The 21,495-nt window shown below is 42.0% G+C and overlaps 1 protein-coding gene across 1 annotated transcript in view; it reads right to left on the bottom strand.

Moving 5' to 3' along the window:
- The window catches only part of SSPN (sarcospan), a 403,818-nt gene that overhangs the window by 149,122 nt on the left and 233,201 nt on the right, over nucleotides 1–21,495 (bottom strand). The window contains exon 2 of the mRNA XM_078674115.1: nucleotides 20,306–20,392. Coding sequence (XP_078530241.1) covers nucleotides 20,306–20,392 — 87 coding nt within the window. The remainder of the gene's footprint in view (nucleotides 1–20,305; nucleotides 20,393–21,495) is intronic.

Genomic DNA, 21,495 nt, shown 5'->3' with positions numbered 1-21,495 from the left:
GAACAACAAGGACTATGCAACAATGCAATAGAACTCAGACCTCTGAAAACCCAAATAAAAACTTTTAGCAGAGACACACCAATCTACAATGAAGTACCAAGTGCAAATGCAAGAAACAGTGATCCTGAACCAATTGGAACAATTGACAGAACTGCATCGGGCTACTTCATAAACTTCGATGATTCCTCTGAAGGCTTCAGTGAATCAAAGACACAGACATCATCAAAAACCTTTAAAGATAAAGCTAAAGAACTTTTAAAACAACTGAAAGGAACATATCTGATTTCTCCATGGATCGAATTTTGGGTGGGTTTTGGTGCATTTATCCTCATACTTTGGCTCATCATGGTACTTACTTTGGGATGCTTCATTGAGGGAAAATATGCTAAAATGGACACAGCAAGTCAGAAAATCAACTTGATCCTCAAACCACACACATCGTCACACGTTGAGAAAAGAGAACTTTCTTCAGTCAACTTCACAGCCAATCCTATACCGGGTGGGGTAGCATGGGACAACACAGACTATGAAATTTATGGTCCGGTCGAAATCCTGAAATATCCACACCAAATTAAGATCTCATTGAGTGACTTTGTAAAACCAAGCTCATTTGCTGATGATTGGGACTTCGAAAGCATTAATAATATGATGTCTGACTTAGTAATGTCTGCTAAATTTACCAAACATGATTATTTGCAGGGTTCTACAAATTATGATAGTATGTACTGTTATAACCACTATGGTAACCATTTTTTACATAGATCTGCACAACCTAGAAATGTTTTAAATTATAATCAATGGGAGAATTGTGCAACCCCTCCAAAAGGGAGCTCAAGAACCGTTTACGACAAATATTCATACTTTTCAGGTTTTAACATAAGTAATGCTGAAACATTTTATTTCAAATTGTCAAATAAGACAGGGACAAAGACCATGATAACAAACACAAAATTGATATATTCGGACTCATTCTTTGAAAAAATGAATACTTTTGGTTTTGATTATTGGGACAAAAATGTTGAATTGAAAAGTGTTTGGGGTACAAAAGAATGGCAAGTACAGGGTATAGAATCTTTGTTTAGAGCCTGCATGATCCCAGAACAAATGATATTTTTAAATGACACTGTTCAACAAACTACCTGTCTTGGCCTAGCCAAAATTAAAGACTTAAATAAACCGTCTATTCCAAAACCAACAATGTACAGCAATAGCTCTATAGATGAAGAGATAGACGTAAATGATGTATTAAACCAAAACAGAACACATCCAGAATGGAAACAGTGGTTGATCTGGCCCACAGATACTAATAACTGTCAAGACAGATTCCTGAACAAAACACAGGGGTTCAAAATGACCAGGCCAGACCCTAGATATCCTCAAAGACATCACCCAGGGATAATAACCACCTACAGTGTTGGCAAATTATGCCTTCAATGGCTACAAACTTCCACACTGACAGAAATTAAGCAACACCTAACTTTACTTATTGATGGTGCTGACTTGCGTGATTTCACTATGGGACCACGCAAACAGCGTCACAAGCGATTTATAGCAGCCTCTGTATATGCAGCATACAATGAGGCCTGGAAGGTTACTCAAATTGAAACAGCAGAGAGAATACGGGAAATTGACCGTATTAATTTGGAAAAATCACTTTCTGTAGTGGACAATGGGTTAATGACTCTGTCCTCCAGAATTTTTTCTTTGGACAGCATTGTGTCTTCAGCAATCGACATATTATCGCAAGACTTACTGTTATTACAACACAGTCAGTCTCAATTGCGTTCTATTGTACAGCTTGGCTGGACGTTACAAAATCTGCGTTCAGGCTATGTGCCTTGGCGTTTAATCAACACAACGTCACTATTCCAAATCTTTAACCTTACTGATAGACAAATCAGTATGGCACAAAAGGGTGCTGATTATACAATCTTGAGCATTGAAAAACTCGAAAGATTACCAGTGACAATGTCAGAACGACCTGTCAGTGAATGGATAATACATGGGATAATAAATATTCCAATCTCAACCTTCAGGTTTCAATACTGCCAAAAATATATACAGGCTGGCATGTACGAGAAATTGGGAAAGGGGTACATCAAAACAACATGGAACCTGCCCTATTCACATGCATGTGTCAGTAATAAAGGACAGAAAGTGTTTCTTAGTGGCAATAATTGTGCGATGTCACTAAGCGGCACGCTTCTGTGTAACGGAATTAGTTTGCATGGAGCCTGTGAAGGGAATTCATACAACCTTTCATGTCACCAGCAAGGCGCACCTGCAACAGAGATAGGACCATTCTTTCAAAGACTCTATAATGGGAGGTACATTCTAATTGTAGATCGCAGATGTTGTAGTCTTATGCCCGGGACACCTTATCTCGTAACTACGACTGCGAAGGTCAAGTGCTGTGGACGCTCATTGTTCCCCAGCTCCTTTCCAGACAGGGAGGCAAGGGCATGGCCCAATTTGAAAATTACTTCTATTCGAATAGATACTTTAAGCAGAATGAAAACAGTGCTTCTTCAGACGCCTACAAGGCTCACGTCATCAAAAGAAACGTATGATCTACAAGTCGCAAGGACGACTGCAGAGATACATTCATTGTTATCAACTAATTCCCCCATACATTTCGCAGAAATCCTGAATGAAATCTTAAATATTTCTGATACCAATGGGGTCTCAAAGGTATTTAAGACAGTATTTTCGATGGCATTAACACCATTCAAAGCCATACTGGGTATTTTTCCAGATTTCGTCCATTCGATTTTTGGCGGACTTCCCCTGATCCTAGGACTAATTGCAGGAATCCTATTCTTAGTCCTTATTTTTCGTTATGGCAACCCATGTCACAGACAAAACTCTTGCGACAAGGGAAGAAACAATCCTAGCCATTGGATACCGGGACCGGACATCAAAAATCCTGGGACTCTCCCGGCTTAGAGACCTGAACATGACTTGGTTTCTATCATTTCGACCAATGTGGCAAAGATGTGTTTTACCTGTATTAAGGTGTCTGCTATGCGAAGAAGAATGCGTGTTAGACACCTGTCTGACGCTACAATCGGATGCGCCAATGGATGCAGAAACATTGTTGAGCCCGATCAAGGTTCACGCTTTGTGCTGCCCTCAAAGGCTACCAATCCTGATGACGGCATTCGTGGAAGCTTCACCACTACGATTAAGGGGTAGTGAAGTTCAAGATGAAAGCAGCATCGAACAGGTACGACCTTCTGTCAGCAATGCGAATCAGAATGTCAATGGAGAAAATCATGCGCACGAATGCATGGTTACACCTTTTTCCGAGTTAGTGGAACTTTCCCAGGAAGCTGTTGACAGTTTTTTCGAAAGCCTAAATGATATGATGTTCTCACCAGAGCAGAAATAGAGACTTTTGAGCAAGCTCGCACACCGCGTTCCCTGAATTCGGCCTTCAACTTTAAAAATAAAGTCACATGAACAATTTTTACCTCCAGTTCACGGACAGCAATTTTTCAGCAGCCCCAAAATATTTTTACATATTTTTCGGGACACTATCTTCTGCTTAAAGTAAGAACTATTCTTAGAGAACTAAGGTTTCTAAATTTTAGATAGCTTATAGACATTAGCTGCCCGCTGATATGTTCATAGATATTTTATTATGTGATGGAATGGTCTCGAACTTTTTTTCTGTATTAAGAGCCATTTCATGTGTAAATTCTCATATACCAAATAGCAATAATGTATACAAATGCGTGATTACTTTGGCATTATTCTACAGCTTGAGTGCATACAATACATATGACTGCAATTCTTCCGTATATTTGAAAAATTTCAAAACGCATTTATGTATTTTGGGGTGGTAAGGTATACACTATACTCTATAGTATGTTTTACTATGCATAGATTAGTAAGTGGGTGTGATGTATTCCTATAGGTTCTGAATCGATCCCCCTATTCCTGACCCTATTCTGGTTAAACAAACCAACAAGTTAACTAGCAGTCAGCCCATGAGGCAGAAAACCCCCATGATGCAGATACCGTTATCTGACGCAGTCACACTACGGCACAGGAACGTGTTATCTGATTAGGTCATAACGCTTGCGATCTAATTAGACAAGCGATATTCCTCCAGCCCCTGATAAGGCATACGGAGTTCTCATAACAAATCAAACCTATGACAACCTGGGCAAAACCCTGCGGCCATTGTTTTGATTTCACCGAGAACTTCAGCAAAAGAATGTGCTAACGAGCAAGTCGTATGACATCCTTATTGACGTATCTATGTCCATCCTTACGTCAATCTCGGCACCTTAAAGGTATAAATATGACCGATATTGCCCTATGCAAACACACGCGGTGGTGACGAGACGGAGCAGCCATACTTGCCGAAGCCCAGAGCAGAGCAGACCCCGCTGGCGCAGCCCCGCCTTCCTGACGCGCTGAGAACGAGACGCGCTGCTTTCTCCTGCCGAGAAATCCAGCACCGGCGCTTCCGGGTAGCCCTCGCAGGCAGCCTGGAATATCGAGACCAGAGAGAGAGATACCATCCCTCATTCATCCTTAATTCCAGGTACAGAACTGAATAACCCCTTGCAGAGAATTCTTTAGTTATTCACTTGGCAAAAACAAACTTAACTTAAACTGTAACTTTCTATTCCCGCCCACGTATTAGGCTTAGGTCAGGTACACGGGGTAGGCGTATTTAGAAACACCAGTTGAGTACGTTTAGTCAAATGTATATGTGTATATAATATATTTTATTCATTTTAAAACATCTTATGGCTTAGAAACCATATCAATGTTTTTACAGTATTATTTTATACTTCTGCTTTTAATGTATGCACTTTACTTAACTATAAGTATTGCAATAATATCGATCCATTTCTCTTGTATGAGAAAAGAGACTGATCAATAAATAACACCTTTTTATTGAACACGCCCGTCTCTTCCTTTTCTCTACATTCTGATGAGACTAAGAATGCACGTACTGACTGAGTAAAATAAATTGCCTTTTGTTCACACGACTCTCGAGATACACTCTTGGTTAGGGGAGAGCAAAGTTGTCATGTTCTATGGTTGTCAGAAACTAAATCCCTTCTTGTCTAATCAGGGAAGTTAATTCCTTCCTGAACATTCGAGAAAGTTTCTAGTGAACTCTGAGCTAGCTGGCAAACCCAAAACTTTAAGTCTAATATCGTCAGTAGTAGACCTAGTTAACGTCTGGTCTAGGCCTTTACTATTGAAGGTATTATTCCAATGCGCAGAGCCTATTGGGATAATAGGAACTACACTACAATAGCGTATAGCTAGGATCATTTCTTCCATTGTTGCTGGAGTCTTGTCTGTGACACGGCTTGCCATAACGAAGCAGGAGTATCAAAAATAAAATGCCTGCTACGAGTACCAACAGGAGTGGAAGGCCGCCAAGGATCGAATGGACAAAATTAGGAAAGATGCCCAGGACTGCTTTAAAAGGTGACAACAGTCCCAAAAAAATTGTCTTAAATACACTCTGGATACCATTCGTATCTGAAATGTTTAAGATTTGGTTTAGCATTTCTGCGAAGTGTAAGGGGCAATTTGTTGATAAAAGGTTATGTATCTCTGCCGTTGTCCTTGCAACTTGGAGATCATACGTTTCTTTTGATGACGTCAAGGGCACAGGCGTCTGTAGAAGAACAGACTTCATTCTGCTTAAAGTATCAATTCGAATAGAAGAGATTTTCAAACTGGGCCAAATTTTCCCTCCCTGTCTGGGGTGTCGTTTGGATACAATAATGCATACAACAAGTGACCATGGACGAAACGCTTACAAGATAAGCTTTTCCTGGCATCAAGCCACAACATCTGTGGTCCACTATTAGAATGTAGCTCCCGTTCGAAAGCCGTCTAAAGAATGGCTCTATTCGAGTTGCAGGTGTGCCAAGCTGGTGACATGAAAGGTTATTTGAAGTCCCCTCACAGGCCCCATGTAGATTTATACCCTGACACAGAAGTATACCACTTAGTGATTTTTCACAATTATTACCACTAAGAAATACATTCTGTCCTTTTTCACTATAACATGTGTGTGTGAAAGGTAATTTCCATGTTGACTTAATGTATCCTTTACCCAACCTTTCATACTGGCCTGCCTGTATATACTTTTGGCAGTATCGAAATTGGAAAGTTGTTATCGGAATAGTTATTATTCCGTGTATTATCCATTCAATGACAGGTCGTTCTGACATTGTCAATGGTAATCTCTCAAGTTTTTCAATGCTCAGAATTGTATATTCTGCTCCTTTTTGTGCCAAGCTGATTTGTATATCAGTAAGGTTAAAGATAGAGAACAGTGACGTTGTGTTGAATAAACGCCAAAGCACGTAGCCTGAACGCAGATTTTGTAACGTCCAGCCAAGCTGTACAATAGAACACAATTGGGACTGACCATGTTGTAACATTAGTAAGTCCTGCTCTATTATATCTATTGCAGATGATACAATACTGTCCAGTGAATATATTCTGGAAGACAGAGTCATTAACCCATTGTCCACAACAGAAAGTGATTTTTCCAAATTAATACGGTCAATTTCCCGTATTTTCTCTGCTGTTTCAATTTGAGTTTCTTTCCAAGCTTCGTTATAAGCTGCATATATAGAGGCCGCTATGAAACGTTTTTTGACGCTGTTTGCGTGGTCCCATAATGAAATCACGCAAGTCAGCACCTTCTTTAAGTAAAGTTAAGTGTTGCTTAATTTCTGCCAGTGTGGATGTCTGTAGCCATTCGAGGCAGAGTTTTCCTACACTGTATGTTGTTACTATCCCTGGATGTTGTCTCTGGGAGTATCTAGGGTCTGGCCTGGTCAATTTGAACCCCTGTATTTTGTTCAGGAATCTATCTTAACAGTTATTTGTGTCTGTGGGCCAGATCAACCATTTTTTCCAATCAGGATCTGTTCTGTTTTGGTTTAAAATATGGGATACGTCTATCTCAACATCTGTAGTGCTATTACTGTCAGGTGTTGACTTTGGAATAGACGGTTTGTATAAGTCTTTAATTTTGGCTAGGCCAAGACAGGTTGTTTGTTGAATTGTGTCATTCAAAAATATAATTTGTTCTGGGATCATGCAGGCTCTGAATAATGATTCTATTCCTTGGACTTGCCAATCTTTGGTACCCCAGATGGTTTTTGTTTCAATGTTATTTTTCCAAAAATCAAATCCAAATGTATTCATTTTTTCACAAAATGTTTTTGAACTGATTAATTTTGTATTTGTCAGCATGGTTTTCATTCCTGTCTTATTTAACAGTTTGAAATAAACGTTTCTGCTTCACTTGTGTTAAACCCTGAGAAGTATGGGAATTTCTCATAAAATGTTTTTGAACTACTTTTTGGTGGAGTTGCACAATGTTCCCATTGATTATAATTTAAAACATTTCTAGGTTGAGCAGATTTATGCAAATAATGGTTAGCATAGTGATTGTAGCAGTACATCTGTTCATAATTTGATGAACCCTGTAAATAATCATGTTCTGTAAATTTTGCTGACATAACTAAATCTGACATCATATCATTAATACTTTCAAAGTCCCAATCATCAGAGAATGTGCTCGGTTTTACAAAGTCACTTAATGAAACCTTAAATTGATGAGGATACTTCAAGAGCTCGACCGGGCCATATATTTCGTAATCTGTTTTGTCCCATGCTACCCCACCGGGTATCGGATTGGCTGTGAAGTTTACTGAAGAAAGTTCTCTTTTCTCGACGTGTGAAGACTTGTGTGGCTTTAGGATCAGGTTGATATTCTGGCTTGCTGTGTCCATTGTAATATATTTTCCCTCAATGAAGTGTCCCAAGCATAGCACCATGATGAGCCAAAGCAGGAGTAAAAGTACACCTAGCACCACCCAAAATTCAATCCATGGGGAAATCAGATAGGTTTCTTGTAGTTGATGAAAGAGTTCTTTAGTTTTGTCTTTAAAAGTTTTTGTTGTTGTTGGCTGTTCCTCAGGTTCGCTCGGATCCTCAGAAAAGTCATTGAAATTGATGAAGTAGCCTGATGCAGTTCTGTCAATTGTTGGAATTGCTTCTGGATTTTTCTTTGTTTCATTAGCATAGTCTGTGGCTACAATGTTGTAGACAGGTGTTTCTTGACGAATTGTTGCAATTTGGGTTTTAAGAGGCATAAGTTCCATGGCTTTGTTGCATAGTCCTTGTTGATGCACTGTAGGTTTATCAAATGTGATTAGTCTCTCAGTTTGAACCTCTTGATTTGTAGCAAACTTTGGTGTTTTGCTATTTCTTGGGAGTCCACTTTGCCTACTACTTATTATTGGCCACATGATTGTGGTTTAACCAGGTCGATGGATACAACTCGGTTCTCCTTTTTACCAGCAAGGGGTGGTAGTACAACTGATCTTGTTCCGTTGACAGCTAAGACAGGTACTGCTTTTCTGTAAGAAGGCACAAATTCCTTCTTCACCGCGATTTTCTCTCTGACCAGATCCCCAATCTTTGGAATCCAGACAGGCCTTGCTGGGATAGGTGGTTTCTCTTCAGTAGCTGTTGGCTGTTGTTTCAACTTTATGTTGCTCAGGTCTTTTCTTGTTTTATTTAAGTCCTGTAAAATAGCCAAAAGATCTTTGATATCAAAGCATTTTCCTTCTACCACTGAAGTCTGACTATCGAGGTCCTGGATATGCATTCTAGTCCCGAACAATAGTTTGTACGGACTGAAACCTTTTAGAGAATTTCTTGGCAGATTGTTAAGACTACGTTGGACACTTATTAAATGTTTGACCCACCCAACCCCCGAACCTAATACCTTTGCCGTTATAGATTGCTTTATGTCTCGGTTTTTTCTTTCCACAATCCCGTTTCCCTCAGGATGGAAGGGACAAGAATACCGCAATGCAATGCCCATGCTGGTCATGGCCTCCTTATAAGCTTGAGAGCTAAAAGCAGGACCCTGGTCAGAGTGTAGCATGCCAATTGCGTATGTGCCGATAAAGACTCGCAAATCTTTTATAACCGTTCTGGCATCAGCCGAGCGCTGGGGCCACATCCAAATGAATCTCGTGCATGAATCCACTGCGACCATGATGTATTTATAGTTCCCATCCCTTTGTAAGGGACCACAGTGGTCCAGGTAAACACACGCTAATGGTTTATCTGAGATCAGAAGGGGCGTCTGTGCTGGTCTTTTCACTGTCGAAACTTTCATTTTTTGGCATATTTCACAATCTAGAACATAGTTCCTAGTTTGTCTTCTCATTTGTGGCCACCAGTATCTCTGTTTTAATAATGATTCTGTGGCCGAGACACCAGCGTGTGCAGAGGCGAGCCCTTCGTGTGCCGCTATAATTAGTTCTAACCTATGTTCCATGTTTGGAATTGCCCTATCCCCCACTCCAGGGATTCGAGCAAATGGAACGTTATTCGCATCAGTTATGTATGAGTACTTTACTGGAAAGCCTTTCGGGAGTGTTTTTATCACATTTTTTACTGTAGCGCTGACATGCAATATCTCGCTGTCTATTTTTGTTTTTGACTGGGTGATAGCAGCTACGGAAGCCGTTTGCACAGCTGCCTTTGCGGCCTCATCAGCCAATGAATTCCCTGCAACGTGAACGCCATCACGTTGATGACTCAGTGTATGTATCACATGAGTCTTTTGTAGTTCCTTTTGTAAAAGAACTACTTGTTCCCAAAGCGTTTTATGCTTGATTGTGCCACCCTTTGCATCTTTGAAACCATTTAGAACCCAATTCTGCAAGTATTCATTATAAGACTGAACGCAATAATATGAATCGCACACTATGAGTGTGGGGAATTCGCTATCAGTATTTTCAAGCGCCATCTTAAATGCTAGTAGTTCAGCTCGCTGAGCTGTACAATCTCCTAGAGATTGTGTTTTAGTGACCAGTGGTCTAAATTTTCCTTCGTGCCAACGACCTTTAACAATCGCGCATGCAACACTGTAAGCTTGTTTACCCCCAACTGCGGGCTGTGCTGATCCGTCTGTATATAATATACAGCCGTAGTGTTCAAGAGGCAAGATTTCGGTCGGCAGAGGACATTCAAATTCATATTGGAGTAATTCTTGTGTTTTTAAATTAGGATCAAATTCGTAGACCACGTCTGTTGCAGCAAGAGAATTAACCCATTGTATCCATCTCGGATGTAGTGCTTTAGCATTTGGAGTGCTAGCCTTTGTTACCGCTTCTAGAGCTGGTACTGGTGTAACGATGATTATTAGTTTACCTTGTGCTAGGGCTCTTTCTTTTGCTACCGCAGTCTGAACCGCGGTTAGAATATTTTCAGTTGAGCTAAATTTCATTTCAGCTTTTGTGTACAAATGTGATTTGTACCGTTTCCCCCTCATTAGAGGTTAGGTATGTGAATCCGCATTTTCCTGGGATGACCCAGATCACAAGGTTGCGTGTGTTATTGCGTGTTTGTAATTTAGTTTTAGCTAACATGTCTGTTTGCAATGATCTCAAAATTTCTGTGTGTTTTTGAGTCCAATTGATTGTTTTAAAATCTGGTTTTATTAGTTCATAGAGAGGTTTAACCCTCTCTGCATAATTTAGAATGTAAGTTCTTCAGAAATTCAGGAAACCTAGAATTGATTGTAAGTTTTTCGGCGTTCTTGGTGCTTGGATTACAGTACATTTCTCTAAGAAATTGTCTGCCAGGCTTTTGCCTTCACTTGATAATTCATATCCTAAAAACAGGACAGTTAGATGGGCAATTCGTGACTTTTTAAAGTTGAATTTGTAACCCTCTGCTGCGAACCCAAGTATTATGGTGTTCACTCAGTGCTTAATTTGTGCCGGTGCTTTCCGGTGCTTAGCACCGGCACTTATTCATCAGGGCCGGGTCTACACTCTGCCCGTCAATGTCACATATTTCATTGAAGTTCATAGTGAAATTCAATGACGTATTTAATTTTTTACCGCCTCACTAAGTGTAAGCAGTCTTGGCGTGGGCGCAGTCGCACTGCCGCAGACTAGTGTTGCCAGTTCTCTTCTCTGGAGTCGGACGTCTACCGAGTGAGTCCTCAGTCCCGGTTTCCGGTTAGTTGCGGGCCTTGAGGCAGCAGCTGAAGCCTTACTTCTTGTCGGTGGGCGGGACACTGAATCATTGGGCTGTATTTTCATTCTGCGGGGCAGGGGATGTGTGCGCAGATTTTTTAAAGATTGCCACGCCCCAGCATACTTGCACGCGCACCCCCTCCGTGAGTCTTATCGGTTCGAGGCCAGCTACAGGCACAGGCAGTGGCAGTTAATGAGCAATACAACCAGGGGCCCAGTCCCGACTCCCGCATAACAGGAACCACTGAGTCATCAATAAGGCAGTGAGTGTCCCGGCCCTCTTCGGGAACAGCACAGGTAAATTAACTTTTTATTTTAAGTATTAACCGCCACTGTTTACAGGCCAGACCCGATGGGCTGCAATATTTAAACGGTCATGGTCGGTACCGGGGTGCCCAGGACAGAGCCTCAACCCCATCCTCCCACCTCCTCCATGCCCCCGAATTCTGTTGTTCTTCTGTTGCTCCCCCCACCCGATGCGCCCGAGGAGGGAGGTGTCGTGGGGAAGGGGGTGTCCCACGTGCGTGTTTATTATTCACTGGGCCTGTTAAACGCTCAGGGCGGCATCTCGGCAGGAATTCCTGTGTCAGGAAGGCAGCAGAGGAGGGGGTGAGGGTGGGGTTCTGATCGCCATATTGTCTGTTCCCATCCCGAATGGTAGCTGCCACTCCCTGCCTATCTCTGCCCCATGATAATCTGAGATGTTTGTCAGTGACTCTTCCCCAATCCTAACGCATTTAAACTGACGAGATAAACCTCCATTTGTCACCGTGAGTCTCATCAGTTCGCGGCAAGCCACAGGCAGTTAATGAGCAATACCAGAGCCAGTCCCGCGTAACGGTTACGGAAGCAGTGAGTGCGCAGGCACCATGCCCACCACGACTACTGTACAGCAGTCAGCAGGTAATTTAAGTACTGTAAAAGTTCATCACCATACCAAACCAACGCAGCTTTTTTATTGGAGCGTGGTGGCATGACAGTTGTCAGGTCATCGTGGTGGTGGTTGCTGATGCTGAGTCCGGCTCCACAAAATTAGTTAATCATGAATATGATGCAGTCTGATGCACTCACTGCATTGCACTGCACGGCCTGGCTGGCCCAGCCAGGCTTAAGATAAAAGTCCTTCCCGCCGTCCCCTGCTTTTAAAGAACCGTCCCCCCCCCCCCTCCCTGCTTCAAAGAGAGTACTGGGCAATCTGTGGAGGCTGGCAAAAAACAGGCTCGTCTGACTGTCTCACTCTCGCAGTCTTTGAATGCCCGCTCTCGGGCCGGGTATGGCAGCAGAGAAGCTGTAAGTTAAATGTTTTAAAAAGTAGCTAAAGTCTGTTCTAGTGGGTTTAGGATTACCAAGTATTTCAACTTCTAAATCTAGCCTCAGCACGCACGGTCTTGTAAACCATAACTAAACTACTAGTCCCATAATGCTTGGTGCTGTTGTCAGCAAGACCCAGAAATAGCAAGCTGACTGTTACCATTATTCCCAAAATCCATCCATAGAATGCACTGGTGACCAGGTAACCTCGGGGCAGAGCGCACGTCTATAATACCAGGCAGGGCAGGGCACATTCCTCTCCCAACAGCACTACCCTCCGTCTACTGCATGCTGAATACGGCAGCCCACCCTGTCTCTTCTCATCAAGGCCACTGGAATTATGCGATGATTCTGATGCTGCTGCGTTTTTCGCATGATTTTATATTTGACACATAATTCACCATCTGTGAATCATTTGCAGATTTTAACAAAAAAAAATGTTTTCACTTGCTCAAAGTTTCTGAAGTTACTAAAAGCGCAGGGACACAAGTTACTGCGTAGTGGATTGCCCTTTGCATAGCTTGACTGGTCACCTTTCTGTAACTACGGCTAAATTTGACTGTTGAACTGAAACTACCCAGTAAGGTGCAACCAACGCCCAGACAGTGTTAACAAGTGTAAACATGACAAAATAGTGAGTTAATACTATCATAAAACTCAGTTGCATGATTTGGCCTTCCCCTGCCGTATATTTCCAGTGGTCTTGGTTATTATAAAGTCTCTGCTTTGTTGCTAATGCTTACAGTACTGCTTCCACTACTGTTATAATAGACTGAGCAGGAGCTCTCCATTACCCACCAGGCTATTTCCTGCCTCCCCTGGCGCTGCACTGTTGCAGACTTTAGTATAGTATAGTGCTCCGAGAGGGGCTGGATCCCTCCAAGCGCTGGGGCTTGAGAAGGGTGGCTAGAGCTGTTGGGGGGTGGGCGCTGGAGGAGGCTGCCAACTTCAGATATTATTCATGGCTGTGTACCTTCTCTTTGATGTCCTAGAAATCTGCTCTTCTGAACAGCTGATTCAGTATATTTACTTGCTAAATCTTCTATTGTGTTATATGGCCGTGTAGGCAGTGGCATACACAGATGCCATCCAAAAACATGACATGCCTCATATGAGGCCTGTTTTAATCTGTCAAAATAAAGAAACTTTTTTTATAGCCAAGACACGATTCCAACTTAAAAACATACAGCTAAAAATCAGCATGTTTCTGGTAATAGTTTCTCCAAAAGCCCACCTTTCTCTTTGCATAGCTTATTTGGAGCTCTCTCATCATGCCCTTTGTACCTAAATCTAACTGCTCCCTTCAGGTCGTACTTGCATCAAAGACTAGTATAATGGCGTCCACCCCTGGGCATTTCTATGACTGTGTGGTTTTTCTGTCACTTACTTCTGGTAATACTCCTGTCAACAGAAAAGCCAGATGACGCAATACAGTTGTTAGTACATCACTGATTTATTTATTCAAATTACTTGAATTTGCAAAGCAGTATATTTTATAGACTGTGAACACTCTCATACAGAAGCTTATTTTTTTAATGAGATGGGTAAAATAGCTGCCTTTAAAAGCATAAGCTTATTCCGTACAGTAAAACAGAATATGACAGTTCGTGATATGTGCTAAGCATTCTATGATTTGAATAATGTTCCTGCCGTTCCTCTTTGGTTTTATGTAAAGAGCTGCGCTGCCCTTGAAAAGAAGTTTGTGATCTAGAAAAACCATCACAGTGGACACTTATATCACAACAGGCGGACAGGGCCCGGCGGGGTTAAGTTAAAGCGGCCCTGCCCTTGAAGTATCCTCCCCTGCTTCAGAGTGGCTAAATATCTGTGCAGGCTGCCAAAAAACGGGCTCTTCTCGCAGTCCTGAAATACCCTGCCCGCTAATAGGTATGGCACGCGAGAAATGGAATATGGTAGCCACGCCACCTTTGGTCACACACTAGAAAACCTCTATCACAAGCTTTCCCCTTATACCACGGTCCATGCTATTGGGTGCAATGGGGCAGTTTTATTTCTCTTCCGAACAAGGATCCCAATCCACCCAAATAGAATAACGCCCCTGTCCCTGTGTGCTGTGTAGCACGCATTAACTATAAATGGCATTGATCCATCAATTCAAAATTCAACCTTTCGAGTCAGACCTGGACAAGCGGCACATCTAATATTAAAATCTTTTGACTGCTTTTATGTCATTGTCCCTCCTTTGTGTCTGTTTCTCTCTGCACTGGATGAATGTTCTAGGTCCTTAGATTACATGGATTGGAAATAAAATTGTGCAGAGACTAGACAGTTTCTGAACTACATAAGAGGGTGGATAGCTTGAGGGAGGGACATAATAAAGATTACCCAACAAGGGTAGAAATCAGAGAGAGACAGACAGGTAAAGAGTGGTGAGCCCAGTACTGGCCCACTGGGTCAGCCTGAGCCCAGATACCGAGCGAGAGATGATGGAGCAAGAGATGGGCGTGTGAGTAAGTGGGTGGAGCCAGTTGAGGTAGTGGGTGGAGCCGTAGAAAAGTGGGTGTGGCCTCCGACAAAGATTTGAGCACCTGCACTTCATATTTTACAAATTAAGCACTGGTAGCACGCATTAACTATAAATGGCATTGATCCATCAATTCAAAATTCAACCTTTCGAGTCAGACCTGGACAAGCGGCACATCTAATATTAAAATCTTTTGACTGCTTTTATGTCATTGTCCCTCCTTTGTGTCTGTTTCTCTCTGCACTGGATGAATGTTCTAGGTCCTTAGATTACATGGATTGGAAATAAAATTGTGCAGAGACCAAACAGTTTCTGAACTACATAAGAGGGTGGATAGCTTGAGGGAGGGACATAATAAAGATTACCCAACAAGGGTAGAAATCACAGAGAGACAGACAGGTAAAGAGTGGTGAGCCCAGTACTGGCCCACTGGGTCAGCCTGAGCCCAGATACCGAGCGAGAGATGATGGCGCAAGAGATGGGCGTGTGAGTAAGTGGGTGGAGCCAGTTGAGGTAGTGGGTGGAGCTGGAGAAAAGTGGGTGTGGCCTCCAACAAAGATTTGAGCACCTGCACTTCATATTTTACAAATTAAGCACTGTGTTCACTCTTTTCAAGTGAGTATCCAAGTCATCATCTGTTAGATAGATGTCATCGACATAAGATAATGCCTCATCATCATACATTTGTAGTAACTCTGTTACTCTTGCTGAGAATAATCCTGGGCTGTTCTTGAACCCCTGTGGGAGTCGACAGAATTTTTCTGCGAGCCCATTATTGAGAAAGCGGTCAAATACCTGCTTTCAGGTGCTATATTTTGACAAAAGAATCCATTAGAGATGTCTAATGTTGTTTTGTATTTTTTGCGCACAATGTTATTCATTAGCGCTGCACTATGTGAGTTTTGTACTGCAAACGTTTTGCAACATGAGTTTAGATGTCTGTAGTCCAAAACTAGACGATATGAATGGCTTGGAGACAGGAAACAAACGATTGTTCATTTGTGAGGTGCAAGTTTCAATCACTCCCTGGTATTCAAGTTGATCTAAGATCTCCCTAACCTGTTTTTTAGCTTCTTGCTTAATTGGGTACTGCCTCTGTGCAGTTGGTTGACATTTTAACTGGATTTTGTGAGGAGGAGAGTCCTTATCCCATCCAACATGGTTTTTATATAATGCAGGAGCTTGGGCTACTGCCCACTTTCTTGCAAGTGTATATTTTTTATGAATTGGAATGTGATTTGAGAAGGCAGGCATAATCATTTCTTCGCCATGAGGGCAATCTCTGACAAACTCCGGTGGCCAGTCTTTTTCAGCTAAAAGGATGTCATAGCCTTTTGAGAGGTTATCCCAAAATAGACCCCTTATTTTCCTAGTCTTATCTCCCTCTATACGTAATGTTATTTCGTATATTTTATGAGGTTTGCTAACTCTGGTGTCTGCAGTTTCCACCTGAATGTATTCATTCGTGTCCACTGTCTCCAGATGATTCATCAGGATCTTGCGAGCTATGCTCACTTCTGCTGCGCTGTCTAGCATTGTCTGAGCCCACTCTCCGTTTTTCAGCTGTGTCCTCAGGATCCTCGGCATGTTTGATTATTTTAATACTGGCTACCTTCTTTTTTGGAAATTGTAATTTTTTACTTTGATGAGCAGGTTCCTTGTCTTTGGACTTGACGTGCTCTTCCCTGTGTTCTGACCGTCCTCTTCTTTCCGATTTCTGCGAGGAAGTCTGAAAAGATCGAGAGGGACGTGTATCAATATCTTGATATCTATCAGGTTTCTTCAAATTATCCCTATTTCTAAGGTTGTATCTTTTCTCAGAGGGCTCCCTCTGGGGAGACTTGTGTCCTTGGTCCGGAGATCTTTCTCTCCGCCGAGGAGACTTTCCTCTGGACTGGAATCTTTTTTCTTTGGGAGTAGATTGTTTATTTCCATCCCAGCTCTTTTTTGGAGTGTTTAAATTATTTCTAATAAATATTTTTTCAGGATTTTCAGTTAGTTGGGGTTTTACTGGTTTCCCACCCAAACTATCTCTTCCTAGTTCTTCATAGGATTTTTCTATGATTCTGGCCAGTTCAAATGGTTGTTCTGCTATATCTGTTTCTTTCAATTTCTGACGGATCGCCACAGATGCTGCTTCTCCTTTTATGTTAGATAATAATAAAGCTGAGACCTGCTTGAAGTCTTTCAGTAATTTCATACCCAGAGTTAAAGCAGGTTCTGGACCGTATTCATTTTGAATCTGTCTTAGCACATCGGGTATTACCGCCATGGACGGAACACCATGTGTTTTTATGTAAATGGAAGCAAAGACCGTGCCCCAAGTGTCACAGCCCTCCACATGTGGTGCGAACCCCATTGGAAGGCAGATAGTCAGAATTCTGTGTTTCTCAGTAGGGGTAGTATCCGGAAACACTGCCTCTATTTGAGTTATTTTTTGTGCTAACCAGAATGGAATTTGTTCCCGTTTTATGGGTACTTTACCCAGACATGATTGTATGTTCTGTGGTGTAATTTTGTTAGTATTCCCCCGATGAGGGGTCAGCTGTGGAATGTTAATAGCTGCTTGGACTGTTGAAGTCCGCATTACATATTGGACTAATTGTCTATGAATTTTAATCAGTTGTTTTAGCTGTGCTAAAAGTTCTGGTATTGACATTTTTTCAATGTCTGGATGTGGTGTGTAGCTGGCTAGAACCGGCCACGTTGCTCCTGGTCTACCTAGTGGACCGAGCCTGGTGATGTGATTATTATGTTTTAGGGCGCCTTTAAACCAGAGCAGGTGCTCTTGGTATTTTAATGGGATTTCCACCTCCTCGAAAGGGGTGTACTCATCCGGTGGTTCCTCTATTTTGTAATAGTGGAATTCATGTGTGACAGCGTTTGCTGCTGGAAAGTTTATCCATGAATAGAATACCTCTGTCTGCCGATATTCATGTGCCTCAATTACGAATATGACTGTACCACCTCTCGATGTTAGTCCATTTTCTATAAGTTTAATAGTTATAGTTTTTCTTATGTTGACCGGGATGAGTATTGCATCCGGGTCAGTCTGTAGGAGACTTGTGTCATCCTCAAGGAGACGAGCAGCTATTCTAGCTGTCTCCCTCTCTTCTTCAGTTTCTGACATTTTTACTGACAGAAAGGTTTTTGTTGCAGATCAAGTTTTCAAGGAAACAAAGATTAGGTGCACAATATTTTGGAACACTGTATCCTTCAACATTGAATAAACCAAAAACTATACATAGAAATCTCTTCCTACTAAGTTCCGGCGGATTTTAACCTTTGACCCACTCCAGACGTCTTTGGAGTATTTACGGGAAAAAGGGTCTGTGTGAAAAAGCACGACTGAGTTACTCTAACGTCTTGCGTTAGATTTATTGCCTTACCAAACGTTGGGCGCCATGTAGTGTAGTTCCTATAGTCCCCATAGGCTCTGCGCATTGGAATAATATCTTCAGTAGTGTAGACATAGGACTGAGGTTAACTAGGTCTCTACTGACTATATTAGACTTAAGTTTTTTGCCAGCTAGCTCAGAGTTCACTAGAAACTTTCTTGAATAAGCGAGGAGGAGTTTAACCTCCCTGGATAGACAAGAAGGGATTTAGTTTCTGACAACCATAAAACATGACAACTTTGCTCTCCCTGAATAAGAGTATATCTCTAGAGTCGTGTGAAAACAAAAGACAGCTATTTCACTCAGTCAACAAGTGCGTACTTAGTTTCACCAGATTGCAGAGAAAAAGAGAGACGGGCGTTTTCAATAAAAGGTGTTATTTATTGAGCAGTCTCTTTCCTCATACAAGAGAAATGAATTGCTACAATTGCAATACTTATAGTTAAGTAAAGTGCATACAGTAAAAGCAGGATTATGATATGGTTTCTTAGCCATATGATACTTTAAAATGGATAAAATAGATACATACATATATACATTGACTAATCGTACTCAACTGGTGCTTCTAACTACGCCTACCCCGGTGTACCTGACCTAAGCCTAATAAATGGGAGGGAGTAAATAAGTAGCAGTTTAAGTTAAGTTTGTTTTGCCAAGAATCTGACTCAAGAATTCTCTGTAAGGGTTTAGTCAGTTCAGTACCTGGGTATTAGAAGGCAGGAGGTCTGGTATCTCTCTCTCAGGACTCGGTATCCCAGTCACCCGCAAGGGTAAGCTGGAAACGCCAGAGGCTGGATTTCTCGGCAAGAGAAAAGACAGCGTCTTTCTCAGCGCATCAAAAGGCAGCGTCCGTGGGCTCTCGCATCAGCTGGGCTCTCGGGCAAGTAGTAGCTGCTCCAGATTCATCACTACCGTGTGTTTGCTTAAGGCAACGTTGGTATATTTATACCTGAAAGGTGCCGGGTTTGACGTAAGGCTGGACATAAGACGTCAATAAAGATGTCACTAAGAACTGGTCGTTCTTACAGTGCTTTACAGGAGTTCTCGGACGAAATCAAAACAAAGCAGCAGGGATTTCCCAGGTTGCTGGAGGCTTGGATTTGTTTAAGAACTCGGTGTGCTTTCTAGGGGGCTGGAGGAGTAGGCTTGCTTAATGTGACAGCATGCGCTATGACTGAATTATGAAAAGGGTTTCTATGCCGTTGTAGGGATATTATTGATTTATAACCACAAAAGGGCAAAGAATAGGAATATCGATTCAGGTACCTAGATAAACACACTACATACCAATGGGTGAGACACCACTTGCGAAGCTCACCCACAGTAAAATGTTAAAAACCAGCTGATTCAAAAACGAAAAATCCGGGCAGATGAAAAGGGCAGAACCCATTTCTGTAGTTTTGAAGTTGGAAGGTCTGGGATTGTGGAAGCTGGTGCTGTATGCGTTTAATCTGGCTGTTATGGGGAAAGGCCTATCTGAGAATTTGTATGATAAGGACGATTGCGCCTTGGATCAGGGGTCAATTGATGCTTCCTAGGTGAGAGGAGATTAGCTGTGGAAATTCTTCTTCACATCAGTTTCTGCTGCTGGCACATGAACAGGGCATAGCAACCTGCAAGGGGAAATGTTTGCCTTTGTCCGAGGTCCTAAAGGCTTTAAATGGAAATCGCTGGGGTGAGCCCAGGAAGAACCTTGATGGGGAAAAGGAAAAAGGCCTATGACAGGAAAAGCTTATCTTATTACAGAGGGGAAGCCACGAGCCAGTGGCAGCCATGTTTTTCAGAATAATGCTGTTACAGTGATCCCTGAATTCAGGACTCACAGGCTGGTATGGGTGACAGCAGAAACCGTAAGGAGGTTGCCTGAGAACCCTGTCAACCTCTAAGCTGATAACGTGTCTCAGAATAGAACAATAACAACCCAATAGAAGCTTAACCGCAAACAATTGCTACAAATGTTTATCCATATGTAAGATACATAAAATACAGATCATATCCAACAAATGTCAAAGATGCATTTAGTTGACAAAGTAATTTCCACATACCTTTACAGCAAATTGGCAACATGTGGTCTCATCAGCTTGGTATGTCATACAGACCATGCAGAGTCCTAACAGAGCCACCACACAGCCCTGTAAAGAAAAGAAAAGGGTCAATGTTAGCAATGGGTTTATCCTACCTTTGTCTGACACCAACAACTGCCTTTTAAAATTATAAAGAAGTTTACATCATCTGGCAATGTACTAAGAGCATTTAGCATGGAAGGTGATGCTGAAATATAATGACTTAGTTATACTTTGTGGATTCCATCAGGTACACATAGGCTCCTGCATTCAGAAACAGCCCAGTTGGAATGTATGCTCTGCGGTATCCAGATATTATTAGCAGTATCCTCAGCCCAGCCATGAAGTTGTGCTTTGTAACCGATAGAAACTCCTGCTAATTAGTGATCCAGACTTGAGTGCACCAGGGTCTGGGTACTAGCTGAAGCTCCCTCAGGCCTGGCCTTGCACCTCTGCTTGGGCTGCTATAAGTATGGGCTACTGTGCAAGAGATCAGAGGATGCTCACACAGAACAAGAACTAGCATCTAACTGCTCCCTGGCCGTGTGACCTGTGAGAGCCTTCAAGTGTTCACACATTTTTACCAACGCCAGTTACAAACCTTTAACATGCTGGTAAGGAAAGGGCATAAATGAGAGTGATGGACAAAGTGGAACTTTTTCAACGGTATTCCCTGCTCTAGTATAGTCTGTCTGTTTGAAACAGTATCACACAGCACCATCCCAAAGTAGCCACGCATGCCGGTCATTTCCTTCCCATAGAAGTCTTGACCGAGCCTGAGAAAATCAAAAATTATGAATGGTAATTCTTGATCCAATGCTTTTGTAAACAACGGGTATGCCTTGGAGTAGCCTTCCATTCCATTGTTTTTAGCTTTTTTGTTTTCCACTAGATATAGAAATAATCATATACAAATCAGCCTTACCCACACCCCAGGAGCAAACAAATGAAACATTGTTCAGAATCAGAAACGAGGTCAAATTATTTTTGGAAAATTACATGGCTGGGGGTTGCGTAACTCCTCCATGCTAATTAGTTACGCGACCCCCAGCCATGTAATTTTCTAAAAATAATTTGACCTCTTTTCTGATTGTGTACAATGTTTAATTTGTTTGCATCTTTGATTCACTCTTTTGTTGTAAAGTAATTTTTGCTCCTGATAGAACCACTGT

The sequence above is a fragment of the Lissotriton helveticus genome, chromosome 1_1 (genome assembly GCF_964261635.1).
Source record: "Lissotriton helveticus chromosome 1_1, aLisHel1.1, whole genome shotgun sequence".
In the NCBI taxonomy this organism is placed as follows: Eukaryota; Metazoa; Chordata; class Amphibia; order Caudata; family Salamandridae; genus Lissotriton; species Lissotriton helveticus.
This window is presented reverse-complemented; position numbering and strand designations above follow the sequence as displayed.